The sequence below is a fragment of the Herpailurus yagouaroundi genome, unplaced genomic scaffold, assembly GCF_014898765.1.
Source record: "Herpailurus yagouaroundi ecotype Mexico unplaced genomic scaffold, PumYag 163, whole genome shotgun sequence".
Lineage (NCBI taxonomy): Eukaryota > Metazoa > Chordata > Mammalia > Carnivora > Felidae > Herpailurus > Herpailurus yagouaroundi.
The window spans coordinates 24,486,307-24,503,370 of NW_024412404.1; the positions used below are offsets into that span (position 1 = coordinate 24,486,307).

Consider the following 17,064-nt stretch of genomic DNA (forward strand, 5'->3'; position numbering starts at 1 on the left):
TGAGCAGGCCACTGAGCTCACCAATGCTCCTCACTTTCACCTTGTCTGGTAAGGCCAAGACCCCTAGTCAAAGACTAAGATAAGTTTTCTGGCAGTAAAAGCAGGGTGTTGATGACAGACTTTTTTTCTCAAGGAAGCTGGCCAGGTGTCCAGATTGAGCACTTGGAAACTTGATCATGCCCAAGGGTCTAGAGTAGACCAGGCTCAAGAAGGGATGGACTCCCACCAGCAGATTACATGGGAAGCTTAATAGGCCAACACAAACTAGACACAAGGTTTCACTTCTGGTGGAGGGTATCCATGTGCCTTTGCTTAGGCTAGAATACCCAGGCCTATAAAGCCCTCCTCCCCTCTTACCCCCACCCTCCCCCTACCATTTGCTAGTATTAATTACCAGGAGGCTGATCTGGGGAGGATGGGGAGGAGGCAGGTCCCTTGCCTGCCCCAGCAGATAGCGTCTGCCCCCTCAGCCCATGTGCACATGAATATGCAGTCAATCTGCTTCTCTGACCACACTTTTTTTCAAGACCACATTGACTCTTCCCACACTGACTTTTCCCACTGAAAGCCAATTTTAGAACTTCCTAAAACTTATAATAATAAGTAAGTATTGGGCCCTTCTTAGATCCAATTAATTATTCACTTAATTTTAAATTACTGGGCCTATCTGGCTACCTCCTACTCACCCTTCAGGCCTTAGGTGCCCTCCCTGGCCTCCAGGTTCTGATCAGCTGTTTTCCTCTGCCCTCCTCCACTTCTAGAATAGCCTCTCCATTGCACTTACTTCCCTGTGCTGGCATTGCCTGCCTGCATCACAGTTCCCACCGAGACTATGCACCTTCATGAGACGGGACCATATACTTCCTCTTCTTCGTCCCCGGCTGGCATGGGACTAGTTGGGGTGGATGGAGGAGCATGTGCTGGTGTACAATCAGGGCTGAGTTCACGTGAGGAAGAACCAAGCTCGTGTTGGTTCTTGCCTCCTAAGAGAAGTTTATCCTCTAAGCCCCCCTTGGCTGATGGTGCCTACCTCTGGGAGAAGAGGTCCCTGTAGGGGCTGCCGTGCTGCAGGGCGATCCCGTAGCCCTTGCTGCTGACGCTGTTGCCAATGACAGTCACAGAGCAGTCATCATCTGTTAGGGCTGCGTACTCCACCACTGCCACATCCCACAAAAAGGCGTAGTTCCCCTTCTTTGCCTGAAAGACCAAAATCACCATGGAGTCAGGTAGGCCTGTATCAGTTTTGAGCACCGAGTAGCTCAGTGATGAAATCTGCGGGACCCTCCAATGCGATCCCCTGCCCACAAGCCAGCACAGCAAGCCACTGGCTTGCCACTTGCTGTGTTTAGACACAAAAGGCCGTGATGCTGTCTCCAGTATGCTCCAGGAAAGCACACGTTGCACAGAGAAGTAGAAAAGGTGAGTGGTAGGTGAGCTCTAAGGCTAGCCACCTGCTCACAATGGCAGGGACCTATTTCTCAGATTAGCAGGCTCACCTTCAAAAGTGCAGGAAGTCTGACCCAGGGAATTGAGATTTTCTGTTCAGAGATTTAGGGGGAGTGTAATAGTATTTCTACTTAGTTAGTATTTCTACTTAGAACCTGGCTGAGCCCTGCTTAGGGTGAATGCAGAAGATGGCCCTAGATTTAGTGCCCTGAGTGGCTATGACTTAATATCTAAGTCATAAAAAAATATCTATATATAAGTCATGAACTTGAACTTGCTACGCATAGAGAAGAACCCATAAAGTCAGGGTCCTGATTATTATGGTGCCAGGTTGCATTTCTGCCACGTGCCTTCTACTGCCCACACAAGAGTGTCCCCACACATACAAACATGCGCAAACACATACATACATGCACAGACACACAGGCACACAAGCAAGAGTGCACACACACACGCACAGCCACACACACACAGGAGGTTTCTATATCAATGCAGTGGTTGCAGATTATTTCATAAGGAATTTGCCCGTGGCCACGCTGAAGTCCCACCCCATTACACCCATCCACAGCAGACCTTCAGTTATATCCTGAGCCTTAACTCTGACTTTGCCTGGAACTTGGACGCTCAGGGGAAATGTGAGCTGCTCTGCTTTTTGGAAGAAGATGCAAACTAGACATTGTCACCTGGCCAGCTTAAAATAGAGCATAATGTTCTTAATGTAGCCAAATGCCTGGTTTTTATTCTAGAGTGAGCGCACAGTTGTCTCTTTGCCACTTCTTCCCTCTTACCACAACTCACACTGGGTGCTGTAAGACCTCAGTCTGGGCTTGGTGGCACGCCTGAAAGATCACAGACAAGAGATCAAGCTGGCACGCTACAAGTTTTGTGGCATCATCATGGGCATTGTGCTGATCTCTTGCTTCAGGTGAGTCTTCATGTCCACTGAGACTTTCCAAAGAGTGCTATTGTTACTTAGATGAAGGTAGTCAAGATTTTACTTCTTTTAGGACCCAAAGTGCCCGTGGGCCAAAATGGCTCATTTTTTCTTCAGAAGTTTTCCATCAAAAGGATTTGTGAGCAGAGCATGGCGCCCCCCGGTACGAAGAGGCTGCTCCTAGCCATTCAACAATTTTTCCCAAAGACCTTGTAAGAAATGACACATGCACCTGTGCCACCCATGGACTTGTACCTCCGGGAGCAATCCAAATATTACATCAAAACTGCATTCCATGGCCAAGCCAATTTCAGAAGTCCCTAAAGGACTTTGACCCAGGTTGCAAAATTACACTCATTTCTCTCCTTCCACATGGGAAGATAACAGTCTTTGAAATTTTTTCCTGCTGGCAAACAAGTTTTCTCTTGAAAAGATATAAATTTTCAACCTCTTAGTATCCAAGTTTCTCAGCAAAATGTTGACTTATGACCTAATATTTGGCTTTGGTCTCACTTTGGAGCATTTCACATCCATGCTCGCAATTCAACATGACAATCAGACATTGTTATTTGGACGATTTCAAAAGGGCATGTCATGTTGAAGGAAGAATTAAGATCAGGTTCGTTTCCACCTTTCAAGTGATGTTCCAAGAAGGAAAAGGAAATAGACTGGCTCAGATTGAGTGGAAACCGACTGACAAAAACCTGGTGCAGCCATTCTATGGGGGTACTTAGCTTCCTTCAAGCCACAAGTGTTTGCGGTTCCGGTTTGGGCTCAGTGACAGGTGAGTGCAGCTGCAAGAAGGAAGCATTTATTGTCTTGCTGGCCTAAGCTGAGAAGCCAGGAAACACATGGATAGGATGCTGACAATGTCTCAGCTGCAAATCCCTTAACCAGGAAGGCTGTCGAGAAAAGAGGGGAGAGTAGTTCTTTCTTGAAGTGGCGAGTCTTCCCATTTTTAAACAGACACTAAAGTTACTATTATGTTTATGTCTGCTTCAAGGAGGATGTGGCCAGTCCCTAATATACTTGACAATGCCTGAACGGGGGGCCTGGAGAGACTAATGTGCCCTATCTTGTTTGTGGACCACATCAGAGGCTCCAGATGCATTGGGCTCTAGCCTTACGAAAATACTCTCCATCCCCAACATCTCTGCCCCAATTCCTCAGCATCCCAGAGCTTCCTACGTTCTCCTCTTAGCCCCATGCTGAGTAAAATGTAGCATCAGATCCCTCCCTGTGCCTCCCAAGTCTGTTAGGCTCCAGGGAAATTTTCTGGACCTTGTAGATATCTCCCCATCTTCCTGGTGTGTCACAGACCCTGTGTAACACAGAAGTCTTCTTAGGCCTGGCCATGCTCTCAGGAATATTCAGATGCCAACTATAAGAAGCCCAAACACACTACCCATCATGGTTATGTCCCCTTTATATAGACGTTCCTGTCTCCATGAAGAATGAGATCCACACACAACCTGCCCCAAATTTGAAGACATGTTTCTCCTTAATAGGGCCCAAACCAGCTTTCCATGGTTTGTGGAAAACCACAATTTGTGGAAAACCACAATCTGTGCTGCTTATCCACAAATCTTGGTGTGTGTGTGTGTGTGTGTGTGTACACAGAAATATACGTATATGCATAAGCATATGTATACACAAAATTAAAGTAGTATAAAACAATAGGATAGATACAGTATTATTATTGTTCTGTACACATGTGAAATGTAATATGCCAAAAGATGGATAGGATTATTACATAACGGAGTGGTATTAGTGATTCTTAGGACAAGCTGGTTAAAGGTTTTTCTTTAATCTTGTTACACAATCTATGTTATCACACACTATACAGGCACCAAGTCTGATCTCCGTTCCCCTGTGTGCCCTTGCCCATCAATACAACACAGAGGCCTGGCAGAGCTCTCCAATTTCCCGGCTATTACCCAAATACAGCCCTCATTTCCCTGGGCTGCATCTAAACATTTTGCTTTGTTTAATTCTCCCCTTTCCCTAAAAGGGAAAGAAAAGGCAATTGGTTTAAACATAAAAAATGAAAAGATGTGAAGATTCAGGGATAGAAGGAAAAGAACAGCTTTGATATTAGACAAAGTCAAAGGCATCTGAGCATCCATCCTCAGGAAGTCAGGATAGCAGCAGGTAGCAGGCCACCCCTGACATATCTCCCTGTAAGTACCTTAGCAAACAGGATCCAAGCCCTTCCCTGAAGTCCACTCTGTGCCCAGTCCACATGTACGCTGGAGTACAATGAATGGAAAGGGATGGAGATAGGAGGGTGCCTGGCCCCAGCATTTAGAGTATCCTCCCTAACATTTGGGGGAATGTGATTAGCCTCTATGGCTGGAGGAAGGTTGGGCACAATAAACAAAGCCACGAGTGAGCTGGGATATTGGAGGACTCCCTCTCCATTGCTCCACACCAATAATAAAATGAGATTGCATTGCCTTTCATTGCACAGCTGATTCTGCCCTTCGCAGAACTCACTTGGAGCACAAACTTTCCGAGACAACAGCCTTCGAGGCAAGAACTTCATTATGCTCTTCTATTCCATTCTAACTGCTTTTGGAAAGGGGCAAGCAACCACATTGTTCCCCCAAACAAGAATGCTGGGACTGCAAACAGCGAACACAAATGTTATTGGAAAGAAAGTGCTGAAGGAAATCAGGTGTCTACAGTGCCAGCTACAGGGAAGGTGCAGAGCACCTGCTGGGTGCCGAGACTTTCAGAGCCCTGATTCCTTTGCCATCCCTGGTATAATTCTAAAGGGCAGAACATCTATCCCCTTTGACAGATGAAGGAGAAACAAAGTGAGTTGTCCCAAACAGACCCAGATCATGAAAGGCAGAGCCAGGTTAAGGTAAGCTAGCACTCTGGCTCCAAAGAAGGCTGTGCTGTCCCCTCTGCCCTGCTTGGACCTGTGAAGGGAGGGCTGGGGAAGTTGGTCCTGGTGTCCTTGCCCTCTGAGCACTTCCCAGGGCAGTGCTGCTGGTGACAGAACACACTGAGATGGCAATGACTGTCTTTCTCCAGCTTTGGAAACATGGTGGCTTGTGGAACTGCTGAACCCCTGTGAAATGGAGGTCATGGGCCACACTGCCTCTGATGGGGTTGTCAGGATATCAGGGACTCCTTGGACATTTGATGCATCCTCATGTGCATTCGCCATCTGGAGACACCTAGTGCCTCTCCCAGAGTCCACTTTCACCCAAAGCAGAGCTTGGCCCTCTCAGGTGTCCCAAGTGTTAGCTCCCATGGTCATGTTCATGAACTGGCAATGCATTGCCATGCACAGCCTGAACCCTGGCTACAGTGACACCTGCACCAAATTACAAGATGCACAGTGAAAACCCAGACCATCTGTGGAGAAAAGGACAATTTTACAGTCTGCCGGTAGGAATGTGGGCTGGCACGATATTTCTGGAATGGCAATTTGGTGGGGAGACTCAAACGCTCTTAAAATGTGCATATACAGCAATTCTACCCTTAGGGATCTATCCTAAGGAATTATTCAGTTTCTGAAAAGATGTTTGTACAAAGATTTTCAGAGTAACACTGTTTAAACTAGAAACAATTGGAGATAATCTAAATGTTCAAAACTTAAGAATCAACTGGGTAAATGACAGTATTAAATGATGGAATATTATATTACCATTACCATGGAGTCTTTTTTTTTTTTAATTTTTTTTTCCAACGTTTATTTATTTTTGGGACAGAGAGAGACAGAGCATGAACGGGGGAGGGGCAGAGAGAGAGGGAGACACAGAATCGGAAACAGGGTCCAGGCTCTGAGCCATCAGCCCAGAGCCCGACGTGGGGCTCGAACTCACGGACCGCGAGATCGTGACCTGGCTGAAGTCGGACGCTTAACCGACTGCGCCACCCAGGCGCCCCGACCATGGAGTCTTCAAGAGGGCAATGATCACTAAGGGAAACAATTGTCTGTGGCAAACAAGGGCTAGCCTGGATCTGGCTCCAACGGTATGGATTTGAATCCCAGCTCCACTGCTTTCTGACTGTGTGAGTGCAGGCAAGTTGCTTAACATCTCTGGGCCTCAGTTCTCATGGATGCAAAATGGTCCATTGCTCACAGAGTTCTGATGAGGATTAAATCCCTCGATAAATGTGACATGCTTAGAATCTTGCCTGGCATATAGTAAATGCTAAATACATGAGAACCAGTATTATGCTGTTTAGTGAAAAAGAATCTGTTACACTGGAGTATTTGCACTGTGGTATCCTTTTTAAATCATCATGTAAAAATAAACCAAGCACCAAATACCAACATGGTCATCTTGGGGTGATGCCACCATGATGACTTCTGTTGGTTTCTTTTATTTTTTCAACGTTTTTATTTATTTATTTATTTATTTTTGGGACAGAGAGAGACAGAGCATGAACGGGGGAGGGGCAGAGAGAGAGGGAGACACAGAATCGGAAACAGGGTCCAGGCTCTGAGCCATCAGCCCAGAGCCCGACGCGGGGCTCGAACTCACGGACCGCGAGATCGTGACCTGGCTGAAGTCGGACGCTTAACCGACTGCGCCACCCAGGCGCCCCATGTTGGTTTCTTTTAATCTGCTGTGTTGCCCATGTTTTCTGCAGCTTGGCAAGCATCTCTCCTGTGACCGCACTGTCCCAGAGGGGAATTTTAGTGATTCGGCCCCCCTCCTGAGCACAGTGTAGTGAAAAGAGAAGAGTTGTAGACAAAGACAAGTGCAGGGCTACACCCCCAGCTCTTCAAGGAACCAACAATCTTGGGGACCAATAATTGTTTCCTGGAGAGCTATTCTGACTGTGAAATTACAAGACACAATGCACTGTGCCTGGCAATAGTGAGGGCTCGATTCAAGCTCTCTCTCTTCCCTTCTGCAGTCCCCAGCTTGATTCAGGAGACCGATCTGTCAGCTGTTATGGGAACATCTGTCTTCCCACCCCCCCACCCCCCACATCCATTCCTCCACCTTGACCAAGTCAGCAACATGCTCTGTGGGAGTCTGTGGTGTGTGTATGGGTGTGTGTAAGTATGAGTACATAAATATATGCAAATGTATGTGTGTGTGTGTGTGTGTGCGCGTGTGTGTGTGTGTGTGCGCGTGCATGCGTGTGTGCATAAGTACCACAGACCCCAGGGAAGCAGGAGAGAAGTCAACTCAGGTATCAAGTGCCTGGAGAACCACAAAGAGTTTAAGATAAACAGACTAACAGCAGGTAAGGAGCCTACCTCTCCTGGTCTCTCAGAACAATGGACAGATCGTCCAAAATGACATGCACATGTAGGGCAGACAATCAACAGGACTCTCAGAGGTGTTCACAAGCTAATCTCAGGTGGCTGTAAGGAAACCTGCCACCCATGAAGTGAGAGATAATGACCATTTACCTAGACCAGCCCCCAGAACAGGAAAAGTAGGAAAACCAGGGAAGGCTCCATGGGAGGGAGAAATGGCAATATAACACTCCCACAGTTAGTGCAATGGCTGCTCTTCTGAAGTGTCCACGGGGCACAAAGTCAATTTGGCTCCTGGCTTCAGACCAGAGTGAACAGGATGGAGCTGGACAATGAGATAACACAATCAAAGGGGCAGCAAGGCCATCTGGTACAGGGATGTCCTGAGTGTGTGTGTGTCTGAGGACATGAGTGCAGGTGTGAGGGCAAACACGCAGGTCTGTCATGGTGGTCGCAGTGAGGCTGCCCATTACCCGAGGGACAAGACTGGGATAAGGGAAATGTCATAAGGCTACAGCAGCAGAAAATGGCTCCTGATGGCCAGGCATTAGGCCTGCAAGATTTCTGCAATGATTGCCTGTCCCATCCTAGTATTCTTGTATCCTAGAGTAACAAAGTCAGTGGCAAGGAGCTCACCAAGGGGTAGAGAAAACGGCAAGTAATTCCTCAAGCCACTAATGCCCTTACTCTTATATTGTCTTTTCTTTGATTCTTTAACTTCCTTTATAGAATTTTTAGTTCCATTTCATAAAGAGAAAGGCCTGGTATGTCAATGATAGCAAAGGTCTGGACACGGGCAGATCAGGCCTTCCTCTAGTGTTCTTGGCCAGTCACCTGAAATCTGAGCCTACATAACCTCATCTAGAAGGTAGAAATAGCAAGCCCACACAGGCTCATCAAAGGAGGAGACAGCATGGAAATTGTCTGATGCATAGAAGGAACTCAAACAATAAGACACTGTCCTCATGATCATGATAATCATCATCAGCATCATCCTTATAGCTTAAAGCTTGGACCCCCATCAGCCTGGTAAATTAGAAAGACTGTTAGCCTGGGTCACAGTCTTGGCCCGGTTACTGACTCACTACTGATTTGTAAATATGGAAGGTGAGCCCAGATGGTCTTTCAGGTCTTCTCCTGCTTTAACATCCTCAAAGTGTATGATGTAGATCAGTGGGTCTCAGAGTATGTTCCCTGGACCAGCAGTATCAGCATCACTGGAGAACTTAATAAGAAATGTAAATTCTCAGGCTTCATGTCAGATCCACTGAATAAGAGACTCTGGGAGTGGAGCTCAACCATCTAATAATCTCTCTAGGTGATGCTGATGTGTGCTCAAGTTGAGAGATCCAACAATACAGACCTTTGTGTCCATTAATTTCTGACCCTCTCTTGAGAGCAGGTCTAGAAAGGGGGAGAGTATTAATGGCTCTAGGGTCTCGGGTTGGGGCACTAAATGGAGGAGCAGAAGTCATGGAGTTGAGAGACCAAGACTATTGAAAATAAACACTAAAGGAAAGTTACGTTTTACATCTTCTTCCTGCAAAGTGCTCTACTTGGGTCTTTCTCATACATTCTCTTCTTAGAAAGTTCAGAATAAACTTCTACAGCACAGACTGTGTCAATTTCCCAAGAGGATCAAGGCTCAAAAAGGACTATGCCCAAGACCACAGAATCAGATATTGACAGAGATTGAATGTCTCTCCAGGTCTCCTGGACTGCAAATGGCCTTCCACTCTCCCATATCAAAAGTTCAACATCTAAGTAGCCCCAAAGAGTCACACAGAGCCCCCTGAGGAGCTGTCTCTGGTATCATACTGATTTTTTTTTTCTCTTCTGCTACCAAATTCTTGCCAAGCTTTTGTTAATGATGTTCAGCCTCCAGCACCTGACTCTATGGAAGCTTTATGGTTGCATTCCCTTTTTGCACCTCTAACACTTTGGGACAGACAGTCTTATTTAGTGAATCAAGTATTGTCTTAGTGGAAGGAGGTTTCTCACATCTCCAAGGGAGATGGAGCTGGTTCAGTACAAAGGAAAGATAAAAGTCCTAACTTGGAAGAATCAATGGCTTCTTCCTCAAAGTCTAAAACTGCACACCATCAGCAAAACCAGGGGCCATAAACAACCTTCCCAGCAGGGCAAAGGGACACATTGATTTTCAATGATTTGTCAAAACTTTAAATTGTCCAAAGACCATGATAAACAACAATCTAATCTGAGTTCTTCCATGGGAAAGATTAAGAATGATCTAAAAGAAAGAGTAAATTGGTTTGCTTAGATACAAAATAGATTACAAAGAGAAAATACAGAATGAAAAATGTTATCCTGGGGAAGGGAAACAACTTAAGAATATATGAATTCAGGCAGCATAGAGGACAGGCATCCATGTGGTCAAACATTCTCTGAAGAAGCATAGGGATAGGGCCATGCAGCTACTCCCTGCGCATGCATGAGTGCATGTGTTCACACGCACACACACCCACACAAAGGAATGTAAGCCCCATGGCCATGAGTGTCCTGTTCATTGCCCTAGCATGATGTCTGGTATACAGTTGGTGCTGAATAAATATGTGTAAAGTGACTAATGAAGAACTGAAGGCATGAATGCAATGATATGGGGAAGCCTGGGGTCTTGAATCAAAGCAAACTGGGCTGGATATGTCCTGAACGCCCCTCCAGATTTCTCCTTCACCCTTATCCATTCTGTTCTCTCCTCCATAGGCTGACCTTCCTGGACAAAGGCAGGAATGCCTATCAAAAGGCATCCCTGGGCCTCTGGCTAAGAGTCACTTTCTAAGATCCAGGTCTAAATCAAATATTAATACTAGTAAAGCAACAATCATAACAATAAGCACCACTTGTTCAAGTGCACGTTCTCAAACTTAAGAGGGCATGAGAATCATCTGGAGGGAATGTTAGAATACAGACAACTAGTCTCCACCCTGCTTCCCTCTCTCAACTTCTGATTTACTGGGTATAAGGAGGACTCAAAGATTTCATTTCTAACATGTCCCAGATGATGCGGACATTGCTGGTCCAAGGACCACACTTGGAGAATGACAGTGTTAAAAGACACCCTACAAGGCACTGCGCCAAACCCTTACATCACCTCTAATCTTTATGATAACTCTGGGAAGACCCAGGAGTATTAATCTTGTATTTCAGAGGAGGTAACTTTGTCCGGGAATTATCTTGCGAAGGTCTCGCCTCTGGCACAAAAGGGATGTAAGAACCAAACCCGGTTTTTGTTAACTCAAGCCCCTCACTCTCCTTGCCTCATTCATGCTGCTTTAACTGAGGACTTGACTTCTTGGAGACAAAGTTCAAACGAGACCCATGAAACCACACCCTGAGGCCAAGGTGACTTTGACATCTGCGGCCACTTCCCCCCTCTCTGTTTCTTTAGCCATAAAAGGTTGTTGGGAACTAGCAACTCAGACTGTGCCAGAAGGAGAGAAAAGTAGTAAAATTGTGTGTGATCACAATTGATATTAAAGACTACCCCTGAAACTGTTGGGAGGCCATCTCTGTGGGTTTAATGTTGAAGAGTCTCATTTGCTAACCCCATTTGCGGCTTAAGTATTCCTTTATGGCCTTTGCTGAAATGTCAGCCTTGAGAGAAAAACCTCACACAATAGTCTCAAAGCACTTTGAGGAGCTACGAAAGAGGTCACATTCTGACCAAAAAGATTGAAATGGAGTCCTATCTCTCACAGAACAAACTCTGAGCTCTACCTGGCAGGATGTACAGCTTTGTAAAGTCAAAGAATCAGAAAGATTCACCACCAGAGGGGACTGGCGGGGCCACTGGGTGAATAGGAGCCTGCCACATGGCCCAGGGACAACCAGCCCTTACTAGAAAGCACTGTGATCACTTCTCATCGCTTCTCGCATAACTAAGCTGAGGTCTGAGATATGGGCTGTACAGAATGAATCCAAGACCTCTTCCATATGAGGATTCTTCAAATACTAGAGATAGCCAATTTCACAGCTCAGAGTTTTCTTTACCAGGCTCCACACCATTTCTGGTTCCTTTATCTGATTCTTGAGAGGCATGATCTTCAGGGCTTTTACTGCTCTCATTACTGTCCCTGATTTAAGGTCATCTACCCCTCATCACTCTCTCTCTGTCCATCTCTGTGCTTGTGTGTGTATGCTTTCTCTCTCACACACTAAAATTTTTAAATGTCAGGTTCAAAGCCAATCTTAATACCTTTATATTGGAAGGTAAAGAGATGCCTCATTAGAGCTACCCATCCCAGGGGAAACCACTACTTCTACCCAAATAGGTTTTATATTATTGATGATGCTAGGGATGATGTGGTAATAACAGTAGTAACAAAAATGAACTTGTGGATGGTAGAAAGAGTCTGATAATCTCTTGACAAACTGTTTAACCTTTTTTTGTGTTTTGCATTCCTCATTTGCAAAATGAAAATATCACAAAACGCCATCAATGGTGAAGACAGAGTACATAAGCACCATGCCACATGGAATAGTTTCTTTATAACTGTTATTTTCTTTCCTCCCTTTCTCCCTTTGTTTCTGCACAAACAATATTATACCAACAGAGCGGAAATAAAAATAAGCTAAACAAAAATTGCCAATGATCTGGCTGATGCAATAAATCAAAATTGTTTTCATTAGCAATCGCTTCTTGATTTGGAATCAAATAACAAAACAATTCAAAATGTAAAAAAAAACTTAAATCATAAAACCCAGAACAATAATACTCAGCGGAACAAACAGAATGGAATCAGCCCACATTTACAGCCAGCACGAAGGTGAAGTGCATCAGACCTGGGTACAAAGCAAATTACGGGGCAGAGCAAATCTGAAAAATAAAATCAGATTTAAGGGGAGTGAACATCCTCCCACCCTCTAATGAGGAGCTTGAAAATAATCAAAGTTAGCATGATGGCACAGATATTGGTTTGATTCCAGAGCTTACCCTACCAAATTATTAAAACTGCAAAAGAAAGTAATTGAAGAATTCATAACAAGATTTGCTTGGCAATGCTCAAAACCCAAAGCAAAGTAATTTAATAAGGGAGGCACACTGGGGGCTTTCCTTGATCTTTGGACTGTATTATCCCAAACCAATCATCATCAAACAGAATTAAGCAGCAGGGTGTTATGAAGGGACCAACTTAGTCAATTGTATAGGAACCTGTTCCAGGAGACTGGCTAAGTCCCGCTGCCCTCTGTGCCCCTCGTCACCCCCTTCCTGCCCTCTCTGCAACTGGGTACCAGCAATCCTCCTCATTTATGTTGAAGAAAGATGCACATGCCTACATTTCTGCACACTCTCATTTGTTACTCATCGAACATTTGTTTGATTTAAAAAGGATAAAAGGCTATGGATGTCCATGTGCTTTGCTGCTATGCCTACCTCTGCTCTAGGCCCTGGGAACAGACGAATGAATAAGAGACAGCCCTGACTCTAAGGAGCCTCTGAGTCTAGGGGGGGATATGACAAAGCAGGGCACTAAGGATGGGGTGGCATCTGATGAAGCTGTGCTCTAGTATGCACAATGTGATCAGGAAGCCCCTGGCCCTGCCTGGAGGAAGGAGGAGCTGGGGGTGGGGTAGAGGGCTAGGGACTCAGGAAGAGTGAATGCTTCTGCTAAGGCTGGAGGAGTAACTAGGAACCAGCCTGGCCAGCCAAGAAAGGGAATGATGTTCCAAGCATCAAGTACCATGGTGGTGTACCAGGGAAGGGAGAGAGACAGGAAGTGCTCAGGTTTCCAGGTGAGTGGAAGGCAGGAGCTAGTTTTACTCTGATCATGCTTCTCCTTCCATTTCTGCAAGATGCCACAGATAATGATACAGGTGCTGGAGTGAGAAAAATACTGAGCTCAAATCCTGGGTCCCAAACTGACTCAAGACTGATTTTCAGGAAGTGCCTTGCCCTCGTCAAACTTTAGTTTTCTCATTAATAAACAGGTTGTGTTGAAGAACAAGTGAGCTAAAGCATGGCAGAAACTTAACACCACACCTGAGTCATCCTAAGTCTCTCTAATGGTAGCCATCATGGTTATATTAATCTCTGGATTAACATTGACCCCAGACCCAATGTTAGGAAGGAAATCCCTGGATAAAGTAAGAAAGGAAAAAAACCTCTTTTATTTTATAAATAACATATGTGCAAAATAAGCCTTTGCCTTCATTTTGACCTTACATCAATTCTAACTCAATTTTAGGAGGAAAGTATCAAGCCCACTTTTATATATTAACCAAACTCAGCAATAGTAAATGAGTTAATGTATGAATGAATGAATGCATGAATGAATAAGAAACAAAATACTTCAAATAATAAATTGTTGCAGAAATAACACATCTTGGAAGGGGTTTATATGTGTATCAATCTGATTATTAAATAAAGGTAGATGTCTAAGCATGATCTTAAGTCTAAACAGGATCTTAATTTTCTCAAACCTACCAAAATATATGGATCATTGATGGCAATACCTCATGTGGACCAAGGGTGTGTGTGGGGGGAATGAGTTGAAAAGGAAATGATTTCTTCTTCATTTGACTTCCCAGAGATAATAAAGCAAAATAAAGCAAAAATACATATGTACCTGTATAAAAAGAAAGTGGAAAAAATCACAATAGAGAACATGAGAAAAATAGAAAAATACCAATTTGTAAAAAGATTCTTCCTACCAAAGACAAATCCACAAGGATTTGATGGGGAAAAAATGTGAAACCTGAGTATTCTTTTGATTCCAAATATAAGAATGTAATTCAAAGTTTTACTTTTGGCAATACTCAGCAATATTTTTTTCAAGAGCTTTCAATGTTTATATCCTTTTTTAATAATGTAATTTTACTTTTGAGAATTTGACCTGAAGGGATAAATGTAGTAACTGAAAAAACATTTTACATGAAGGTGTTCATTACAATGTTATTTATATTTGTAAAAAATTAGAAATGGCCCAAATGACAATCAAGAAGAAAATGTTTAAATAAGTTATTTTACATCTATTTGATGAAATATTAATTTGCCACTAAAATAATTTTTATAAAGTTTTATAACAATATTAGAAAAACAGGATAAAATATATTTTCTAAAACATCATAATTATATACAATTTTTGTACAGATTCAAAAAAGACTAGACAGAAATGTACACAAGAATTCCTGGAGCCTTATTTAGGTGATGAGAAAAGTTTGGTTGGTTCTTTTCTGCTTATTTTTAAAAACATTCTAAGCTTTTCTTAATGGTGATATATTACATTTAAATTATAAATGTATATTTATATATAAGATTTCCTCTTAAAGCCTCATTACTTTAAATGTTGGCATGGATTGGAGGATACTTAACTTTAGTGCACTTGGAGTTGGGTTGGGCCACAGAGTTAAAGCAGGTGAATGAAGAAGGCTCAGGTATATTGCATGGCCAAGACAGTTAGGACTAAGGTTGAGACCCCAGAAGGGGGTTCTTTAGACAGCAACTGTTCAGCAGGGAAAACACCACTGCCTTCATTCTCCTACAAGGAAACTATACATTCAGTAGAAATAAAAATGCACTTCGTTTACATGGCATTTAACTGTCTTTTTTGCCTCTCTGGTTTTCCTTCTTTTTCCGTGTATTTAATTTTCTGCTAACCAATTTTCTCTCACGTTCTCACACTTGTATTGTCAAAACTGAAAAGGAATTGAGGTGTTTGGATTGCAAAATGTGTGTTCACAACAGGACTACCTTAGGAAGCTTTCCTCAACTTCACTAAACAGAATACATCCCTGCTTTCTGTCCCCATAGCCTTTCCCACATTAAATCACAGCCATTTGCTGTCCTCCAGAACTCAATAGGGATACCTTAAAGAGAAATACTTAAAGTCTCACACTTCATATTTTGAGCTTAATGAAAATGCATTATGAAAAATGAAATGCAAATGCATTTGAAATGCATTTATGAAATGCATTATGAAAAAAAATGCAAAATGAAAATGAAAATGCATATACATAAATACCATGGGATGCAGCTAAAACAGTGAGCAGAGGCAAATTTATAGTTCTAAATGTTTGTATTAGGAAAGAAAATGAGCAAAATTCAATGGTCTAAGTCTCAACATTAAAAAGCAAAAAGAAGTAAGAGCAAATTAAAACCAAAGTGAACAGAGGAAAAAAAGTTTTTTTAATTAAAAAAATTTTTATTTTAGAGAGAGAGGGAGAGAGCACAAGCAGGGGAGGGGCCGAAGGGGAGTGAGAGAGAATCTTAAGCAGGCTCCATGCTCAGCACAGAGCCCAATGTGGGGCTTGATCCTATAACCCTGGGATCATGACCTGAGCCAAAATCAAGAGTCAGACGTTCAACCGACTGAGCCACTCAGGCACCATTAGAAGAAAAAAAAACTTAAAAAAAACTGAAGTCAATAAACCATAACAACAGAGAAAATTCAATAAAGTCAAAAGTTGGTGTTTTGAAAGGAAAAACTATGTTTGTGGATTAGAGGAGCCAATATTGTGAAGATATCAATTTTCCTCCAAATGATCTATAGATTCAGTGCCATAGCTATCAAAATCTCAGGCATTTTTGAAGAAATTTGACAAGATGATTCTAAAGTTTAAGTGGAAATGGAAAGGACCTATGAATATTCTTGTAAGAGAAAAGGTTGCAGGACTTATACTACCTGATTTAAGGAGTTATTAGAATTATTATAAAGCTACTCGATATAAAGCTACTTGATATAAAGTAATCAAGACATTTTTTTAAATTTTTTTTTTTTTAACGTTTATTTATTTTTGGGACAGAGAGAGACAGAGCATGAACAGGGGAGGGGCAGAGAGAGAGAGGGAGACACAGAATCGGAAACAGGCTCCAGGCTCTGAGCCATCAGCCCAGAGCCCGACGCGGGGCTCGAACTCACGGACCGCGAGATCGTGACCTGGCTGAAGTCGGACGCTTAACCGACTGCGCCACCCAGGCGCCCCGTGTAATCAAGACATTTTTGTATCAGCATAAGAATAGATATATAGATCAATGGAACAGAATAAAGAATCCAGAAATAGGCCAACAAATATATGGCCAGTTGGTTTTCAGTTAACACATCTATTTGTTAAGTAAACACACACTTTGTTTTTGTCTTTTAAATAAATGGTAGGTCAATGGGACGCATATATGGGGAGGAAAAGTGGACCTGGACCACTTCTTTATTCCACACACAAAAAACTACCTTGAGATGCAACATAAATGTAAAACACAAATATATGACATAAATGTAAAAACTAGAAGAAAACATGCAACTTTAAGGTAGGAAACTTTCTCAGACTAGAAACAAAAAGCATTAAACCATGAAACAAAAAGCCCTGCTCTATGGGGTTTTATCAAAATTTTAAAATTCTATTCCTTGGGGTGCCTGGGTGGCTCAGTCAGTTAAGCATCCAACTCTTGATTTTGGCTCAGGTCATGATCTCATGGTTTGTAAGATAGAGCCCT

General features: G+C 43.2%; 1 protein-coding gene across 6 annotated transcripts in view; it reads right to left on the minus strand.

Moving 5' to 3' along the window:
- Nucleotides 1–17,064, minus strand: part of GRID1 (glutamate ionotropic receptor delta type subunit 1) — a 695,423-nt gene that overhangs the window by 17,462 nt on the left and 660,897 nt on the right. For all 6 annotated transcript variants that reach the window (XM_040485619.1, XM_040485616.1, XM_040485615.1 and 3 more), the window contains one exon: nt 1,031–1,197. In XM_040485619.1, the coding sequence (XP_040341553.1) occupies nt 1,031–1,197 (167 nt within the window). The remainder of the gene's footprint in view (nt 1–1,030; nt 1,198–17,064) is intronic.